We start from the raw sequence: 16,018 nt of genomic DNA on the forward strand, positions 1-16,018 counted from the left end.
GTATAAACCCGGGGATCAACAAGGTATAATGAGTGGGACTCTTTACAAGCTTTAAAGATGTACTTAAAAGTATAGGCATGCCGGACCGTACAGTGTAAGAAAACCAATGATGAGAAGGAAGTTAAGATGAGCTACTTGCTGTAATGAAATCCTTTATTAATAACAATATAGACATTCAGATAAAATAGACAAACTTGCTCTATCAAATACGATGGTATCTATAATTAACATGAGCAAAGATTGGTAACAAAATAGATAGTATGAGGATTCATCTGGGGATATTTTAAAATCACCCTTAGTGACACTACAACCTTAAAATATATAAAATACCAGTCAATCTATGCACTACTAAGGATTATTTACGAATTAATAAGAGCTCTAACGGCAATGTTCCTTCCAGCCTTCCAATACAAACTGTGATTTGGAGCCATTTTGGACATCATAAGCTGAATATCAAACAACAGAAGACCCCCGTAGAACCCCCATGCGGGTTGGAATTATCACCGCATACTGAGTAAGTCAGCAACTGTAAATAAAAAACAAAACACGTTTTTGTGATAAATGATAAATATAAAATAATACTTAAACTATAAAAAAGCTGTACTTATTACTCCTACAGCTAAAAGAGAACAGATCTGGAAATAGATATTTATGAATATGCACCATTCACATAATGTCATACCAGCGATGTATAAATCGCCTGCACTTGAAAATAAATATGAGCACTATAAGATCACTATATTTTCATAAAATCTTGACACATGGTGCTGGTTCAGGGTTTTTCAAGAAAAAATATGCACGATGATCACAATGAGACACGGTATCAAATCACGCCTTAATAAGACTATCCGAGTACTGGATCTCTCCATTCCATACAGGTTCATAGACCTCTGTAAGTAGCAGAGGTGCATTCTGTGTTATACAACAATAGAAGTGTATCTGAACACATTGTGATTTTATACTGGGAAAAATGCGCAATATCAACTATGTACTATGACAGCTTATCAAGGTGTGGGTTGCATCTTCTAAATGAGAAGAAATGTTGTATAATATGTTTCTCGAAACCCACTGAGTGGACACACTACTATAACTTATCCCGATGAGGGCCACATCTACAAACATAATGATCATGTGACGTATGTTTATTATTAGAAACTATGACCAAAAGTATACATACAGATGGCAACATATTTTTGTTTTCTTTGTTTGAAATTCTGCAGCCTTGAAAAAGTCGTGGGTTACACTCCCAGTTACGACGAAACACGTGTCGGCTGTGTGGAAGGCTGTGTGTACAACTTCCAGTGATCAAGAATAAATACATATTGATGTACTAATAACAACTACGTATTGTGATTGTTTCAAAGGGTGGCAACACTTATATATAACAGTACTATGATATACGTGTGCTAAGGAGTGTTACAGAATCCAGATTAGCCTCACCCCTACTATCCTGAATTGTTTTGTGTGCCCAGCTAGCTAACTGTTACTATGTGAACCTGGACAGGCCAATCCCTTAAGCAGTGACATATCTTCCGCAGATCACAAGCACCCTCCCAGGATGAGCTGCCCCCATCCTTTTATCCCAGTGTCTCTCAAAGGCCTTGCTAAACTATCCTGTAGACACTATATTGGTTCCAGGCGAATTCCAAATAGGGACAAAATCACTGTGATGTTTAGTAGAGGTGGCAGGATGGATGTCTCACCACTGCCTCAAACTAATTGAGAGTAAAACGGAGGTAATGATTGTGGGCAAGTCACCAACCATCTGGTCATCGGCATGGTGACCGGAATCTTTAGGTCAATTACCCACCCCAAAAGCAGAAGTAAAAAACCTTGGAATATTGTTGATGACAAGCTGACTTTCGACATCCAGACCCGGAAAGTGGCCGGTAAATGCTATGGGCCCATGAAAATACTTAGAAAGATCCTTTATCTGCTCCCTGCTACAGCAAGGAATACAATAGTACACGCAGTAATAACCTTCCAATTGGACTGTGGGAATTTCATGTGTTATACCTTGGAGCTACACAGAAAGGGTTGGCCAAACTACAAAGAGTACAAAACGCGGCAGCGCGGTTGGTACTTAATCTACCAAAAAGAACAAACACAAATAAAGCATTGGTAGGACTACACTGGCTGCCAATAGAAAAAAGAGTTATGTTTAAGGCAATGTGCAACTGCCATCGCGTTCTTACACAGAACGGCCCAAGGTACCTTCAACCACTGCTAACCCAATATATCCCAGGATGAAATCTAAGATCCCTGGGGAAAGCCCTAGTGACGGTACCAAGGATGCACAGAGCAAGAATGGGGGCCCGCTCCTTCAGATACCTGGCAGGAAAGACATGGAATATCCTACTGATGGCCCTAAGAATAGAGCCACGTGAAAGCAGATTCCGCAAGCAATTGAAAACCTGGCTATTCGCCTAAACAGACTAACAGCAATTCCCAGGTAGAACAATTATTCCTGCTAGGTTAGCAAGCGACGACATAACTTCTCATAACACGATCCGATGTCTCAGCATGGGGACACACCGTTGGTGTAACCAAGCGCTTTACAAATGGAATAAATAAATATGGAATCCCTAATGCTCGTCTGATTTGCACCAAAAGCCTGATCGCTGCGCTCGAAGACCTCCGTCTAACCTTTTTTAAAAATGTGGGATTTCCAAACTGATATGAAAAATACATTATCTCTCTGTTGCAAATTTTCGAACTTTGCTTTAAGCATGAGAACTATCTGTGAGTTATCAATGTCATTAACAGACTTCTAAGATTCTTCAGCTGACAGGCCTATCAGTAAATTTGCAAGTCCACGTAACAATGCTTCCCTTAATCGTTCTCCTGTAAAGTGTTTACCAAGCAATCCTAACCCTCCCTCGAGGCCCCAATAAAACAAAACTCACTTCTCCATGCAATTTCCTAAACCTCTGTTTTCAAATATAAAGGAACCGCATTAAAAAGGAAAGTAAACTTGGGTAGTGCCGACTTCTTTATATTGTTAGATCTCCCTATAATAGTGACTGGAAGACTCATCCACCACTGCAACAGTCTTTTAGTGTCCGTCATGATTTTGTTAAAGTCAACTTGTTCCTTTTTGCCCACATCTTGCACTAGTTGTACACCAAGGTACCTTATTTCCTTCGTCGACAGGCGGTTATTGCCCTGGGTATTCCAAGCCATCAATTCAGTCTTTAGTGTGTTCACCAAATACCCCGAGACCTCTCAGAATTCCTCCATTAACTGCTGTATAATGGGATAGGAGTCTGCCAGATTGGAAGTGTGTACCATCAGGTCATCTGCGTATAACGCAACCTTCCTCTCCCATCCATTCCATTGAAAGGTTCTCCCGCATTCTTTTTGCTAATGGCTCTATATAGAGGTTAAACAGCAGGGGCGATAAGGGCATCCCTGTCGGGTCCCTGTCCTTATTTTAACCGGTGTGGTCAATCTCCCATTCAAAGCAATCCTTGCCGTTGGCTCTCAGGTCGTTGTTCTTAAGGATTGAGCTCACTCAAAGGCCTTAGCGGCGTCAAATGTTAAACTCGGCAATGGTATTTTCCATTCAGTTGCCCTATCCACTGCTCCCGCCAACCCATGTGCCGGCCCATGTAACTGTCGACCTCTAATAAAGCCCTGCTAGTCCACATGCACCAAACCATCAATCGCATCATCCCATCTCCTTGCCAAGATACATGAATCGCTCCTGTAGTCCCAGTTTAGCAAGGTGATATATCTCAAGGATTCACTGCGGTTTGGGTCCTTATTAGGTTTTAAAATCACATTAATTATGGCTTCGTCTCATGAGCACGGTAGAGTGGTCCCTCGCGAAAAGATGTCAATCGTCAGTCTAACGAGGGCTGACAATATCTTATCCCCCAAGACAATATACAGCTCATTTGAGAGGCCATCAGGGCTGATGCCTTCCCCATTTTTAATTCACTCATTACCACCATCACCTCTTTCTGAGTAACCTCCTGATTCAAGTCAGTATTCAAGTCAGGCCAAAGCTTAGGGAGCGAGGCCTCCCTTATCAAATTTTCTATTTGATCAACCAACAAATTTTCAGGGCAATATGGCAGCTGGGTGAAGGAGCCAGCTGGGAGCTCTCCTCAAGGCCCTCCAGCACAGATGTGTAGTACTTGGGATTGAAGCTAGGTGAAGGAGCCAGCTGGGAGCTCTCCTCGAGGCCCTCGAGCACAGATGTGTAGTACTTGGGATTGAAGCTAGGTGAAGGAGCCAGCTGGGAGCTCTCCTTGAGGCCCTCTAGCACAGATGTGTAGTACTTGGGAGTGAAGCTAGGTGAGGGAGCCAGCTGGGAGCTCTCCTCGAGGCCCTCAAGCACAGATGGGTAGTACTTGGGAGTGAAGCTAGGTGAGGGAGCCAGCTGGGAGCTCTCCTCAAGGCCCTTGAGCGCAGATGTGTAGTACTTGGGAGTGAAGCTAGGTGAAGGAGCCAGCTGGGAGCTCTCCTCGAGGACCTCTAGCACAGATGTGTAGTACTTGGGAGTGAAGCTAGGTGAGGGAGCCAGCTGGGAGCTCTCCTCGAGGCCCTTGAGCACAAATGTGTAGTATTTGGTAGTGAAGCTAGGTTAAGGAGCCTGCTGGGAGCTCTCCTCGAGGCCCTCTAGCACAGATGGGTAGTACTTGGGGAGCGATGTAAAGAATTTCCTCCACATGACGGAGGACCATCCAGAGGAGCAAGACAAGCAAGGGTCCCGCCCAGAGGACTACCGCCTGAACTGCTAACAGATCAATGGAGGCGAGCCTAGATCCACAAAGGGGCAAACAACGACCCACCCAGAGGACTAACTCCCAGAACTGCTAATAGATCAATGGAGGTGAGCCTAGATCCACAAAGGGGCAAACAATGACCCACCCAGAGGACTGACTTCCAGAACTGCTAACAGATCAATGGAGGCGAGCCTAGATCCACAAAGGGGCAAATAATGACCCACCCAGAGGACTGACTTCCAGAACTGCTAACAGATCAATGGAGGCGAGCCTAGATCCGCAAAGGGGTAACAGATACATGGCAGTGATCGCAACCGGACGGACTGCGTGCCTAGTGATCAGCTACATTCCCTTCGCAGGGGTTGACCATTTGGCTGCCCTTCATGCTGTGATAATTCCCACCTGTTCGATCCATTCTCAATCCCTCCCCTGTCTTGATAAAGACCCGCCGCGACCACCAACTGGGGCGCCTTAGGGTCGAAACGTCGACGCTCAATGTTGGCCAAGATCACTCAAGGCACCTGCAAAGCCACCTCTTGTCTCCTTGGAGTATCAACTCAACACTCTGGCTTTTTTAACAATTCCCCTGTATAAATTGTATATATGTGTCACTGAATTCAATGCACTGATCACTGTGTTCACCAACAGTCACGTTTATCACATGTTTCTGTAACGGTCCCTCACGTATTGAAACTTGTGTCACCATGGAATGAAGGAATTCTTGTGTATGGTGATTTTTTTACTTTTCACTGAGATAAAAAAACTTGAACTTCAGTTGTTTTCAGAGAGTTTTATTAAATTCAGCATGTACTGAGCTAACACAGCCAATTTTAAAGCAATTGTTTGTTACCCAACAGAACCACTTTGTTCTTAACCACGCTCACCCAGGTTCTGAGGGACACAGGGTTACCCCATTTATGTTTAACAACAGATACATGGAGGCGAGCCTAGATCCACAAAGAGGCAAACAACGACCCGCCCAGAGGACTGACTCCCAGAACTTTTAACAGATGCATGGAGGCGCTCCTGGATGCATAAAGGGGCAAACTACTGGACTTAGCAGACATCGACCAGGAAATGAAGGCAGTGATGAATCAGTTTGACAAAGCTGACTGTACCGACATCAGACTTGCCTCTAAACAACAGAAATCCTCAGATGACACAAACCAATAAGGAAGCATGTATGTGCTGAAGCATAGTTGTTTGAGGTGACATGTTGGGGGGATGGAATCATAAGGGAGGGGGGTGAGGTTGTGGAACACCATTGCCACTGAAATCCAGCAAAAAGAACAAATGATGGACGGAATCCTGAACAATGCAAACATTCACCCCCTGTCACAAAGATCTGTGTTTAATCCATCGTTCTTTTGCTCACCACATCACCCCAGTTTGGACCCAGCCATAGGCAAATCAGCCTTGACCCTGTTCCTCATGGGAACAGTCCAGCTAGAACTGCCAAGCCAGGTTCTCCCTGGACCAGAAAGGAACAACTAATGGATGGAAAGCTGAACCATGCAAACATTCACCCCCAGTCACTGGGGTGGTGTGAGCAAAAGAATGATGGATTAAACCCAGATCTTTGTGACTGTGGCTGAATGTTTGCATTGTCCAGCACTCCGTCCATCAATTGTTTCTTTTATCGAAATCCACCAAGCATCCTTCCTCTCGCCCTTCTGAACAGAGCTTAAGAATTATTCCTTAAACCAAGACCTTGGTCAGAGTGGACATCCTGATCAGCGGACAGTCAGAAGAGTATCACCCTTGGACCCATTCGTTCCTTGGATCTAGTTCTCCCCCTCATGCAGCCAGTACCCTCTCACTCATCACAGCATCTCGCTGTGGACCCTGCCACCTCCCCCACCCCTTGGCCATCGTCCTTTGCCAGCTATGTGCCCACATTGCCAAGTGACATGACCGCCCAGCTGCTCATTCTTCACCCTACACGCTTTCCAATGCTCAGTGGAGTGGTGCATTCAACACAGGAATCTGTGTTTGACCCCCATGGTCCCAGCGTTGAATCCTGGTGGAGCCACCAAGCCTTGTTCCTGACCAGGGTCCATAAAATGAGTACGACTGGAAATAGTACCAAGTACTGCAGAAAACGGTCTAGAAGCGCCTCGTCAACAGGTCTTGTCATAATGAGTAGATGGCTGACTCCGCGTCAGTCGAGGAAGTAGCCAGACTTTGTGAATGTTTTTGATTGACTCCCTCTGGAATGTGCAATGTATAGCTCTTCACAATAACCATAAAACTGGGATGTTTTATTTAGTGTGATTTTAGAATATAATGTGTTGCTGTCCTCTCCCCCAAGGTTATGGAATTGTTAATTCTGAAATCCTCATCAGGACTGAGAAAGGGGGGGATCTCTACATCACTGATCACCGATTTCAAGGAAAAGACGACGGCAACTTGAGGCCGAAGACAAGTAAGTAGGGGACATGTCCGAGTTTGAGTGCTTTCTTCACATACAAGAAAAATCAACAAAATCTGCTTGTCCTGAATAGAACTAAGAGCAAAATAACTTTACTAGGGGTGGCACCAAAATGTATCTTCTTCTTGATGGGCATGCTGCCTTAGGGGCACCATCCTCGTGCTCCCCACAGTGGCAATTGCAGTAAAATATCTAGTACTCTGGAAATTTGGTGATTGATGGATAGATCTAGATTTTTCCAAAGTTCCAGGTATATCGTGTTAAGATAATTCCGCTCGTCATCATAGTGCCAATCTTCTCTTCAGCTCCTCCCACAGCTGACAAGCGAGTGACATTATTTGGTTGGATTTGAGCGTGGCTTTCGATACGGTGTCTCATTCCATTCTGTCAGACCGCCTCGAAGCCTCTGGTATCATAGGTCTGGCTCTGAGGTAGTTGATCTCCTTTTTAATGGACCATACCTTTCAGGTCTTTTTGAACAAAGTGAGATCAAACATTTTAGCTTTAACCTCTGGTGTTCCTCGGGGCTCTATTTTGAGCCAGCTACTTTTTAATATATATGTTCGCCCTTTGGCCGACATTGCTGAGAAGTCAGTTTGACTATTTCTTCCTATGCCGACGATACTCAGATTGGTTTCTCCCCCTTTGTTGCTGCCCAGCACCAAGAACCTTCTCTGCTGCAGCTTGGTTTGAGGAATGTTTCTTTGTGGCTGATCAGTAACGCTCTGGAGCTAAATAGCACAGAAACCAAGGTGCTTATTCTGGGTATTAACCTGGAGTTTTGGGGAATTAAACATTGGCCTGATATTCTGGGCCCTGTGCCTGCCTCTGTCCTTAAAGTAAAAAACCTGGGATTTATTACTGACAAAAAGCGTCCCCTTAAGCCTCAGGTCACCAGGGTAGCGGCATCTTTCTTTGCTGCCCTTAGAAGGATCAAAAAAATCCTCTGGCTTATCCCACTCCCAGCTCAGAGAACGGTTCTGCAGGCTTTGGTGATATCCAGGCTAGGCTACAGCAATGGGCTGTACCTGGGCACTGATGAAGCCTCAATACTTCGCTTACAGGTCATTCAAAATGCTGCTGCTCGTCTTCCTCGACATCTGCCCAGATATTCTTCTGCATCCCCGCTGCTCCACAAAATCCACAGGCTTGGTGTTAACAAGCGTATTGAGTTCAAGATCCTGTGCCAGATGTTTCGTGCCAAATGTGGCCTTGCCCCTTCTTGCATTCAAAATTTGGTTACACCTTATGTTCCAGCTCGACAGGTGAGATCCTCCAGCCTCTCACTGTTTTCAGTTCCCAGATTTCAACTTGTCCGTATGAGGGGTCGTTCCTTTGCCTGACTTAGCCCCAGGCTTTGGAATTCTCTTCCAATTGCCCTTAGAGACTGTCATTTCCTGCTATCTTTCCGTAAAAGCTTAAAGACGCTTCTGTTTGGTGACTCGGCTTGATCTGTGTTCCCTTTTTGCCTGCTGTTTAATTTGGTCCTGCTTCCACATGCTTCAGCGCCGGGAGACCTTGTTTGGTAGCTGCGCGCTTTACAACTGCATAAATAAATAAATACTTGGTTACAGCCACACTTGAGCAGTTTTATAATGTATGGGCTGAAACTTAGAACATAATCCTATCATGATATAGCCCAACACCAACCTATCCCTGTGGGAGAAAGAATAACATTTAAGAACAAGCGGTAAACCCTAACTTAACAGCTTTTGAGAGCATCTATGCTAGGATCCATAGAACCGTTACGCAACAAAGAACGATCCTAGCAGTCTGATCGGTTACAAGAAACTTGTACTGATCACAGTATGTACCCTCTCGAGCTATGTACTTGTACGTAGTCTTCTAACATGTACTGTACCTGTACGTAACCTACTAACATGTACTGTACCTGTGCGTTACCTTCTTACATGTACTGTACCTGTGAATAACCTTCTAGCCTGTCCTTTACCTGTACGTAACCTTCTAACATGTACTGTACCTGTGCGTAACCTTCTAACATGTACTGTACCTGTGCCTAACCTTCTAACATGTTCTGCACCTGTGCATAACCTTCTAACATGTACTGCACCTGTGCGTAACCTTCTAACATGTCCTATACCTGTACATAACCTTCTAACATGTCCTATACCTGTACATAACCTTCTAACATGTCCTTTACCTGTACGTAACCTTCTAACATGTCCTTTACCTGTACGTAACTTTCTGACATGTCCTTTACCTGCATGTAACCTTCTAACATGTACTGCACCTGTACGTGACCTTCTAACATGTCCTTCACCTGTACGTGACCTTCTAACATGTCCTTTACCTGTACGCAACTTTCTAACATGTCCTTTACCTGTACGTAACTTTCTAACATGTACTGTACCTGTATGTAACCTTCTAACATGTCATTTACCTGTACGTAACCTTCTAACATGTCCTCTACCTGTACGTAACCTTCTAACATATCCTTTATCTGTACGTAACCTTCTAACATGTCCTTTACCTGTATGTAACCTTCTAACATCTACTGCACCTGTACGTGACCTTCTAACATGTCCTTTACCTGTATGTGACCTTCTAACATGTCCTTTACCTGTACACAACTTTCTAACATGTCCTTTACCTGTACATAACCTTCTAACATGTCCTTTACCTGTACCTAACCTTCTGACATGTACTGTACCTGTACGTAACCTTCTAACATGTCATTTACCTGTACGAAACCTTCTAACATGTACTGTACCTGTACGTAACCTTCTAACATGTGCTTTACCTCTACGTAACCTTCTAACATGTCCTCTACCTGTACGTAACCTTCTAACATTTCCTTTATCTGTACGTAACCTTGTAACATGTCCTTTATCTGTACGTAACCTTCTAGCATGTCCTCTACCTGTACGTAACCTTCTAACATGTACTGACTACTATATATATCCTCACGGTCTATGCAACGTACATTCCGTGGTAGTACTAATTGTGGATTATGTAAAGTCTTCAGATACCCACCGGTCATGTTCGCGCTATATAAGTCTCTCAAAATAAAATGAAAGAATACATAAAATAAGATCCTTTTGGCGACCTGTAAAGGAAACTAGGATGAAGGAGCCACGTATTTCAGTGAACCTTTCTGCAACGTTTATTGTCCAGCACGTAGATTGCCCCCCCTCCAGAGGAAGGACCCACACCTCTGAGGTCTGGTAAGAGTTCACAACAGATTCAGAGGGGCTCAGTTTGTGGGGTTAGGGCCACACATACTGCTTCTCTTTATGAATGTAGAACCTCAGCGTGAAATAATGACACCATGCATATTCATATGTGTATTGTAACACAAGTGTCCTGTGAAAGCCAGGCTTCTGTAAGGACTCTGCTATGTGACTAAATATGTGGAAGAGGATGTCTAGCTGATTGTACTGCCTGAATGAAGCGATGTGCATACTGTGCTGCACCGAGAACTGGTCCAACTCCTCGTGCTGTCTGATGTGATCTGGGAAGGCCAGGATACCTATGTGGGGTGCCTCCTTTAGGGGTGCGGCTTGAGTGGGGATGTGCGGTAGATGTTGTTGTGAGCTTCCATGCCAAGATTTGTAGGGACCATTTTTTCAGTGTAAATGTCGGGGAGGCAGCAGTGTTTAATTTGAGCTGGTGGTTGCCGGTGGGGCCACCAGCACTCAGTTTTGGGGACCTGCCCTTATTTGTTCCTCATCAGATACTGACTCAGAGCAAGAGAGGGAAAAACAAACACAGGGGAAAGAAGGAGGAATAGAAGGTAGAAAAACTGTCCCAAAGGAGGAAGCAGGAAACTGCACGACAGAGGTAAAGGGGCAGAGAGTGTGGTAGGAATGAAAGAGGCATGAGGTGGACTCAAGGCGACGGATTCAGCGTGTCGATATATTTACAAACACCGGCCACAGGCTTCTGAACAGCGCTTTGGGCTCCAGCACTTGTTCTTTCACAAACGAAGCACTGGGAGGAAGAGAGTTAACAGGTGATCTGGACCCTGTGGGGCAGTGCAGTTGTGTCCATGGGTAGAGCAGGGGACGGATGTCCTGGCTGGTGGAGGGTAAGTCAGCCTAGTCAAGAGCAGAGCTGCTCTCCTCTGAAGATGGAGGGTTGTGCAGCAGGAGTGGGTGGATACAGTGGGTTGGTAGTCCTGGATTAGGTTTCTTGCCTGTCTGGTGCAGGGAAGAAGCTTCTGGCACAAAGTTCAAATATTAATTAGCTGATTTGTTACATATCCCTAGGTGGGTACCAAGCATGCACCTGGACTCAATTCCTCAGTGAGGAACTAGAGCAGCTAAGACGATCCGAGGAGCAGGAAGCCGGTTCGGATGGCACAAAGGGTGCGAAGGGCCAGTGTTAGTGCCAAAGACTCCCATGTCTGCTATTCTGGCTTGTGAGCCCATCCCGTCCACCGGGCTGGTCGAAAGGCACATTCCACCTTGTACAAATAATTCCTACGGTCACTCACCTTACCTAAGTCTGTCTTTCCTCTACTCTCTCATGAGAGATTACTTGAGTTAAGGCTCCCATCTCCTAGCCCACAGATGCCAAAAATCTCCTGCACACACCTGCAAAGGACAGTTCACCTGATGTCTTACTGAAGACTTCATGAGCATCTGATTTTCCTTTTTCTGTGTATGTTTAACTGGTTTTCAGGAAGAGCTTGAAAGCAAAAGTCATTCCTCAGAGAAACTTTATCAGCTGGAACTGAGCTCAATCCGTTCAGCATTAAGTGGAAAAGTACAGTATTATTATAGTTATTATCGTTATTGTTACCTTTATTGTTATCATAACTGCCATTATTGTTATTATCTCTGTTGGTATTATTAGCTTGTAAATTGATTTTAAGATCCATGCCAGAGACTTTCAAGTACATCTCTGGGCCCATTTTCAAATGCTAGAGAGTTCTTTCCCACTTAAACTAATGTGAAGTGATTGCAATTGCAGCAAATTCCGTGTCCAACCCAGACCTTTTATTTTGGTTGAAGAAAGAATCCCAATCCCCCATCAGGAGCCCCTTGGACCGCACGGGAAGAGAGGACGGGGACAGTGTGGATGCCGGTAAGACTAACTTTCCTAGAAACATCAACCTTCAGTAAGCGATTGGTGTGTGATTGGCAATGTGGTGGGCTGTTTGATGAGTGAGTGAAGTGGTTGGAAGGTTGGTGCGTGAGCTGGTTGGAAGGTTAGTGAGTGAGCTGGTTGGAAGGTTAGTGAGTGAGCTGGTTGGAAGGTTAGTGAGTGAGCTGGTTGGAAGGTTAGTGAGTGAGCTGGTTGGAAGGTTAGTGAGTGAGCTGGTTGGAATGTTAGTGAGTTGGTTTGAAGGTTAGTGAGTGAGGTGATTGGAAGGTTAGTGAGTGAAGTGGTTGGAAGGTTGGTGAGTGAGGTGATTGGAAGATTAGTGAGTGAGGTGGTTGGAAGGTTAGTGAGTGAGCTGGTTGGAAGGTTAGTGAGTGATCTGGTTGGAATGTTAGTGAGTTGGTTGGAAGGTACGTGAGTGAGGTGATTGAAAGGTTAGTGAGTGAGGTGGTTGGAAGGTTAGTGAGTGAGCTGGTTGGAAGGTTAGTGAGTGAGCTGGTTGGAATGTTAGTGAGTTGGTTGGAAGGTAAGTGAGTGAGGTGATTGGAAGGTTAGTGAGTGAGGTGATTGGAAGATTAGTGAGTGAGGTGGTTGGATGGTTAGTGAGTGAGCTGGTCGGAAGGTTAGTGAGTTGGTTGGAAGGTTAGTGAGTGAGGTGGTTGGAAGGTTAGTGAGTCAGCTGGTTGGAAGGTTAGTGTGTGAGCTGGCTGGAAGATTAGTGAGTGAGCTGGTTGGAAGGTTAGTGAGTGAGGTGGTTGTAATGTTAGTGAGTTGGTTGGAAGGTTAGTGAGTGAGCTGGTTGGAAGGTTAGTGAGTTGGTTGGAAGGTTAGTGAGTGAGGTGATTGGAAGGTTAGTGAGTGAGGTGTTTGGAAGGTTAGTGAGTGAGGTGGTTGGAAGGTTAGTGAGTGAGGTGATTGGAAGATTAGTGAGTGAGCCGGTTGGAAGGTTAGTGAGTGAGCTGGTTGGAAGGTTAGTGAGTAAGGTGATTGGAAGGTTAGTGAGTGAGGTGGTTGCACGGGTAGTGAGTGAGGAGCTTTGCAGGTTAGTGAATGGGGTAGATGGAAGGTTATTTTTTTCTTTTTCATTTCATTTAAAACCATTAAAGCATTCCAGCACATATCATAAAACAAAGTCAGTATTAACAGTAGATGCATGATCAAACCAACTATACCCACCTAGATATTTTCATTCTTTTAGAAATGTTTTTATGCATGCTGTTAGCTTTGTTATTAACCTTGTTATTTTTTTTGGGTGTCCCTTTTATGGTAATATGCCGAAACAAAGAGTATGAAACATAACCTAGCTATTTAATGGTCATCTTGCACTGCTCAGAAATATCAGCTTGTACAATCCTAGTACATATAAAAAGCAGGTCATTAGTTAAAGCGATAAAAGCCATAAAACACTTTAAAACATTTCACAGTTCCATGCCAACTTACATGTTTATTTTTATGTCAGATAAAGTATGCTTATCATAATTTTATGTTGATAAAACATAAAAGTAGGACTAGACCACAATTGGATAATGAACAGTTAACCTACACTCGAAGCGCACAGTAACCAATATACAAGATTAGGAGCATCAAAGCACACGTCTACGGTTGGCTGAGATGTGTGAGTTTCTGCTGTTTATTCCGTATTAGTAGGAGCAATAACTTGCTAAAATTAAAAAAAACTTGAGTGCGCATATCAGTATGCGTGGGAAACAGCCATCACATTGCATGCGTTACAACGCATGTGTTTACAACGCAGTCGTTGCAACGACTGCGATGTTACATTGTCAAGTCATAAGTCAAGTCATAAAATTTATATAGCGCACTACATACCCAGAGGGTTTCAAGGCGCTTAGGAAGGGGAGGAGGATTATTTGTCAAATATCCACGTTTTAAGCTGCTTTCTGAACGCTAGGTGATTCTGGGTGAGGCGAAGGTAAGCGGGGAGTGAGTTCCATGTTTTGGCAGCCAGGTATGAGAAGGATCTGCCTCCCATGGTGGTCTTGTTGATGCGAGGTACAGTGGCGAAGGCTAGGCTGGAAGAGCGAAGTTGGCGGGAGGGGGTGTAGAAGGACAGTCGAGAGTTGAGGCAATCTGGTCCGATGTCGTAGAGTGATTTGTGTGCGTGGGTAAGCAGACGGAAAGTAATCCTCTTATTGACGGGTAGCCAGTGGAGGTCTTTAAGGTGACCAGAGATGTGTTCGTTGCGTGGGATGTCTAATATGAGCCTGGCTGAGGCGTTTTGGATTCGTTGTAGTTTCTTCTGGAGTTTGGCGGTGGTACCTGCGTAGAGGGTGTTTCCGTAGTCCAGTCGGCTCGTGACTAGAGCGTGGGTGACTGTTTTCCTTGTTTCGGAGGGGATCCAGCGAAATGTTTTTCTGAGCATGCGAAGAATGTTAAAGCAGGAAGAGGATACGGCGCTGACTTGTCTGTTCATTGAGAGTGAAGAATCCAGGATGACGCCAAGGTTCCGTGCGTGGTCTGTCGGGATGGGTGCATTTCCGAGGGCTTCCGGCCACCAGGAGTCGTCCCATGCAGAGGGGGATTTACCTAAGATGAGGACTTCTGTTTTGTCTGAGTTCAGTTTCAGACGGCTTTGTTTCATCCATTCGGCGACTTCTTTCATTCCTTCGTGTAGGTTAATTTTGGCGGTGCTGGGGTCCTTGGTGAGAGATAGGATCAGTTGGGTGTCATCCGCGTAAGAGATGATGTTGAGGTTGTGTTGGCGGGCGATGGCCGCGAGGGGGCTCATGTATACGTTGAAGAGGGTGGGACTGAGTGAGGATCCTTGTGGTACGCCGCAGATGATTTCAGAGGCCTCGGACTTGAATGGTGGGAGGCGGACTCTCTGGGTCCTTCCGGTGAGGAACGAGGTGATCCATTCCAGTGCCTTTCCTTGGATTCCGATGTTTCTGAGGCGTTGTAAAAGGGTGCTGTGGCAGACTGTGTCGAAGGCTGCAGAGAGGTCGAGGAGGATGAGGGCGACTGTGTCTCCATTGTCCAGTAGAGTTCGAATGTCGTCTGTTGCTGCGATGAGGGCGGTCTCAGTGCTGTGTTTGGCTCGGAAGCCAGATTGTGAGGGGTCGAGTGATTTGTTGGCTTCGAGGAAGGCGGCGAGCTGGTTGTTGACAGCTTTCTCGATGACATTGCAGTACCATTATAAAGCAAGTCGGTACAACGACTTGCTGTAGGGGGTGCTCTAAACTAAGGAATAGTGTAATTTATTATTCCAACACCTTCCCTACTGTTACATACACTGGAGTTGGAATTGGAAACTATCCTATTCCTAAATTCAGCACACCTCCTACAGCAAGTCGTTGTAATGACTTGTGTTGTAATGATACTGCGATGGAACAATGCGATTGTTGTAACGACCGCATTGTAATTGTGATGTAAACACCTATATTTGTTATGCGCAAGTGATAAGCTCTTTGCAATGTTCAATGGGCATGGATTCCAATTTTTGGGGTGGGCCTTTGACCTCGATATCCACATCCAGCCGAAGAACTTAGCAATTGCAACAGCAATTATTAAACGGGGATCAGTTCTAAAATTTCTGAGTGCATTAGCGCTACTTCTAGTCCCCAAATTTTTAAAGAGGGGTTTAAGCTTTTTCTGCGGGGGAGACACGTAGCTGGGGCGAACAAAAAGGACATGGGCAACTGTTTCTCAGTAAGATTTGCAACCAGGACACATTGCGCCCCTATCAGCAGCCCCAGACAGCAGCCCAAGAACTTGTAAAAGCTCTGAGGGGCAATTTTCCAACTCTGAATTGGAAATACACCTGTCTGGT

At 45.0% G+C, this 16,018-nt stretch overlaps 1 protein-coding gene across 1 annotated transcript in view; it reads left to right on the forward strand.

Moving 5' to 3' along the window:
- The window catches only part of LOC144763072 (uncharacterized), a 160,726-nt gene that overhangs the window by 36,872 nt on the left and 107,836 nt on the right, over positions 1-16,018 (forward strand). The window contains 2 exon segments of the mRNA XM_078648374.1: positions 7,045-7,158; positions 12,100-12,213. Coding sequence (XP_078504500.1) covers positions 7,045-7,158; positions 12,100-12,213 — 228 coding nt within the window.

Source organism: Lissotriton helveticus, chromosome 6 (genome assembly GCF_964261635.1).
Source record: "Lissotriton helveticus chromosome 6, aLisHel1.1, whole genome shotgun sequence".
NCBI lineage: Eukaryota > Metazoa > Chordata > Amphibia > Caudata > Salamandridae > Lissotriton > Lissotriton helveticus.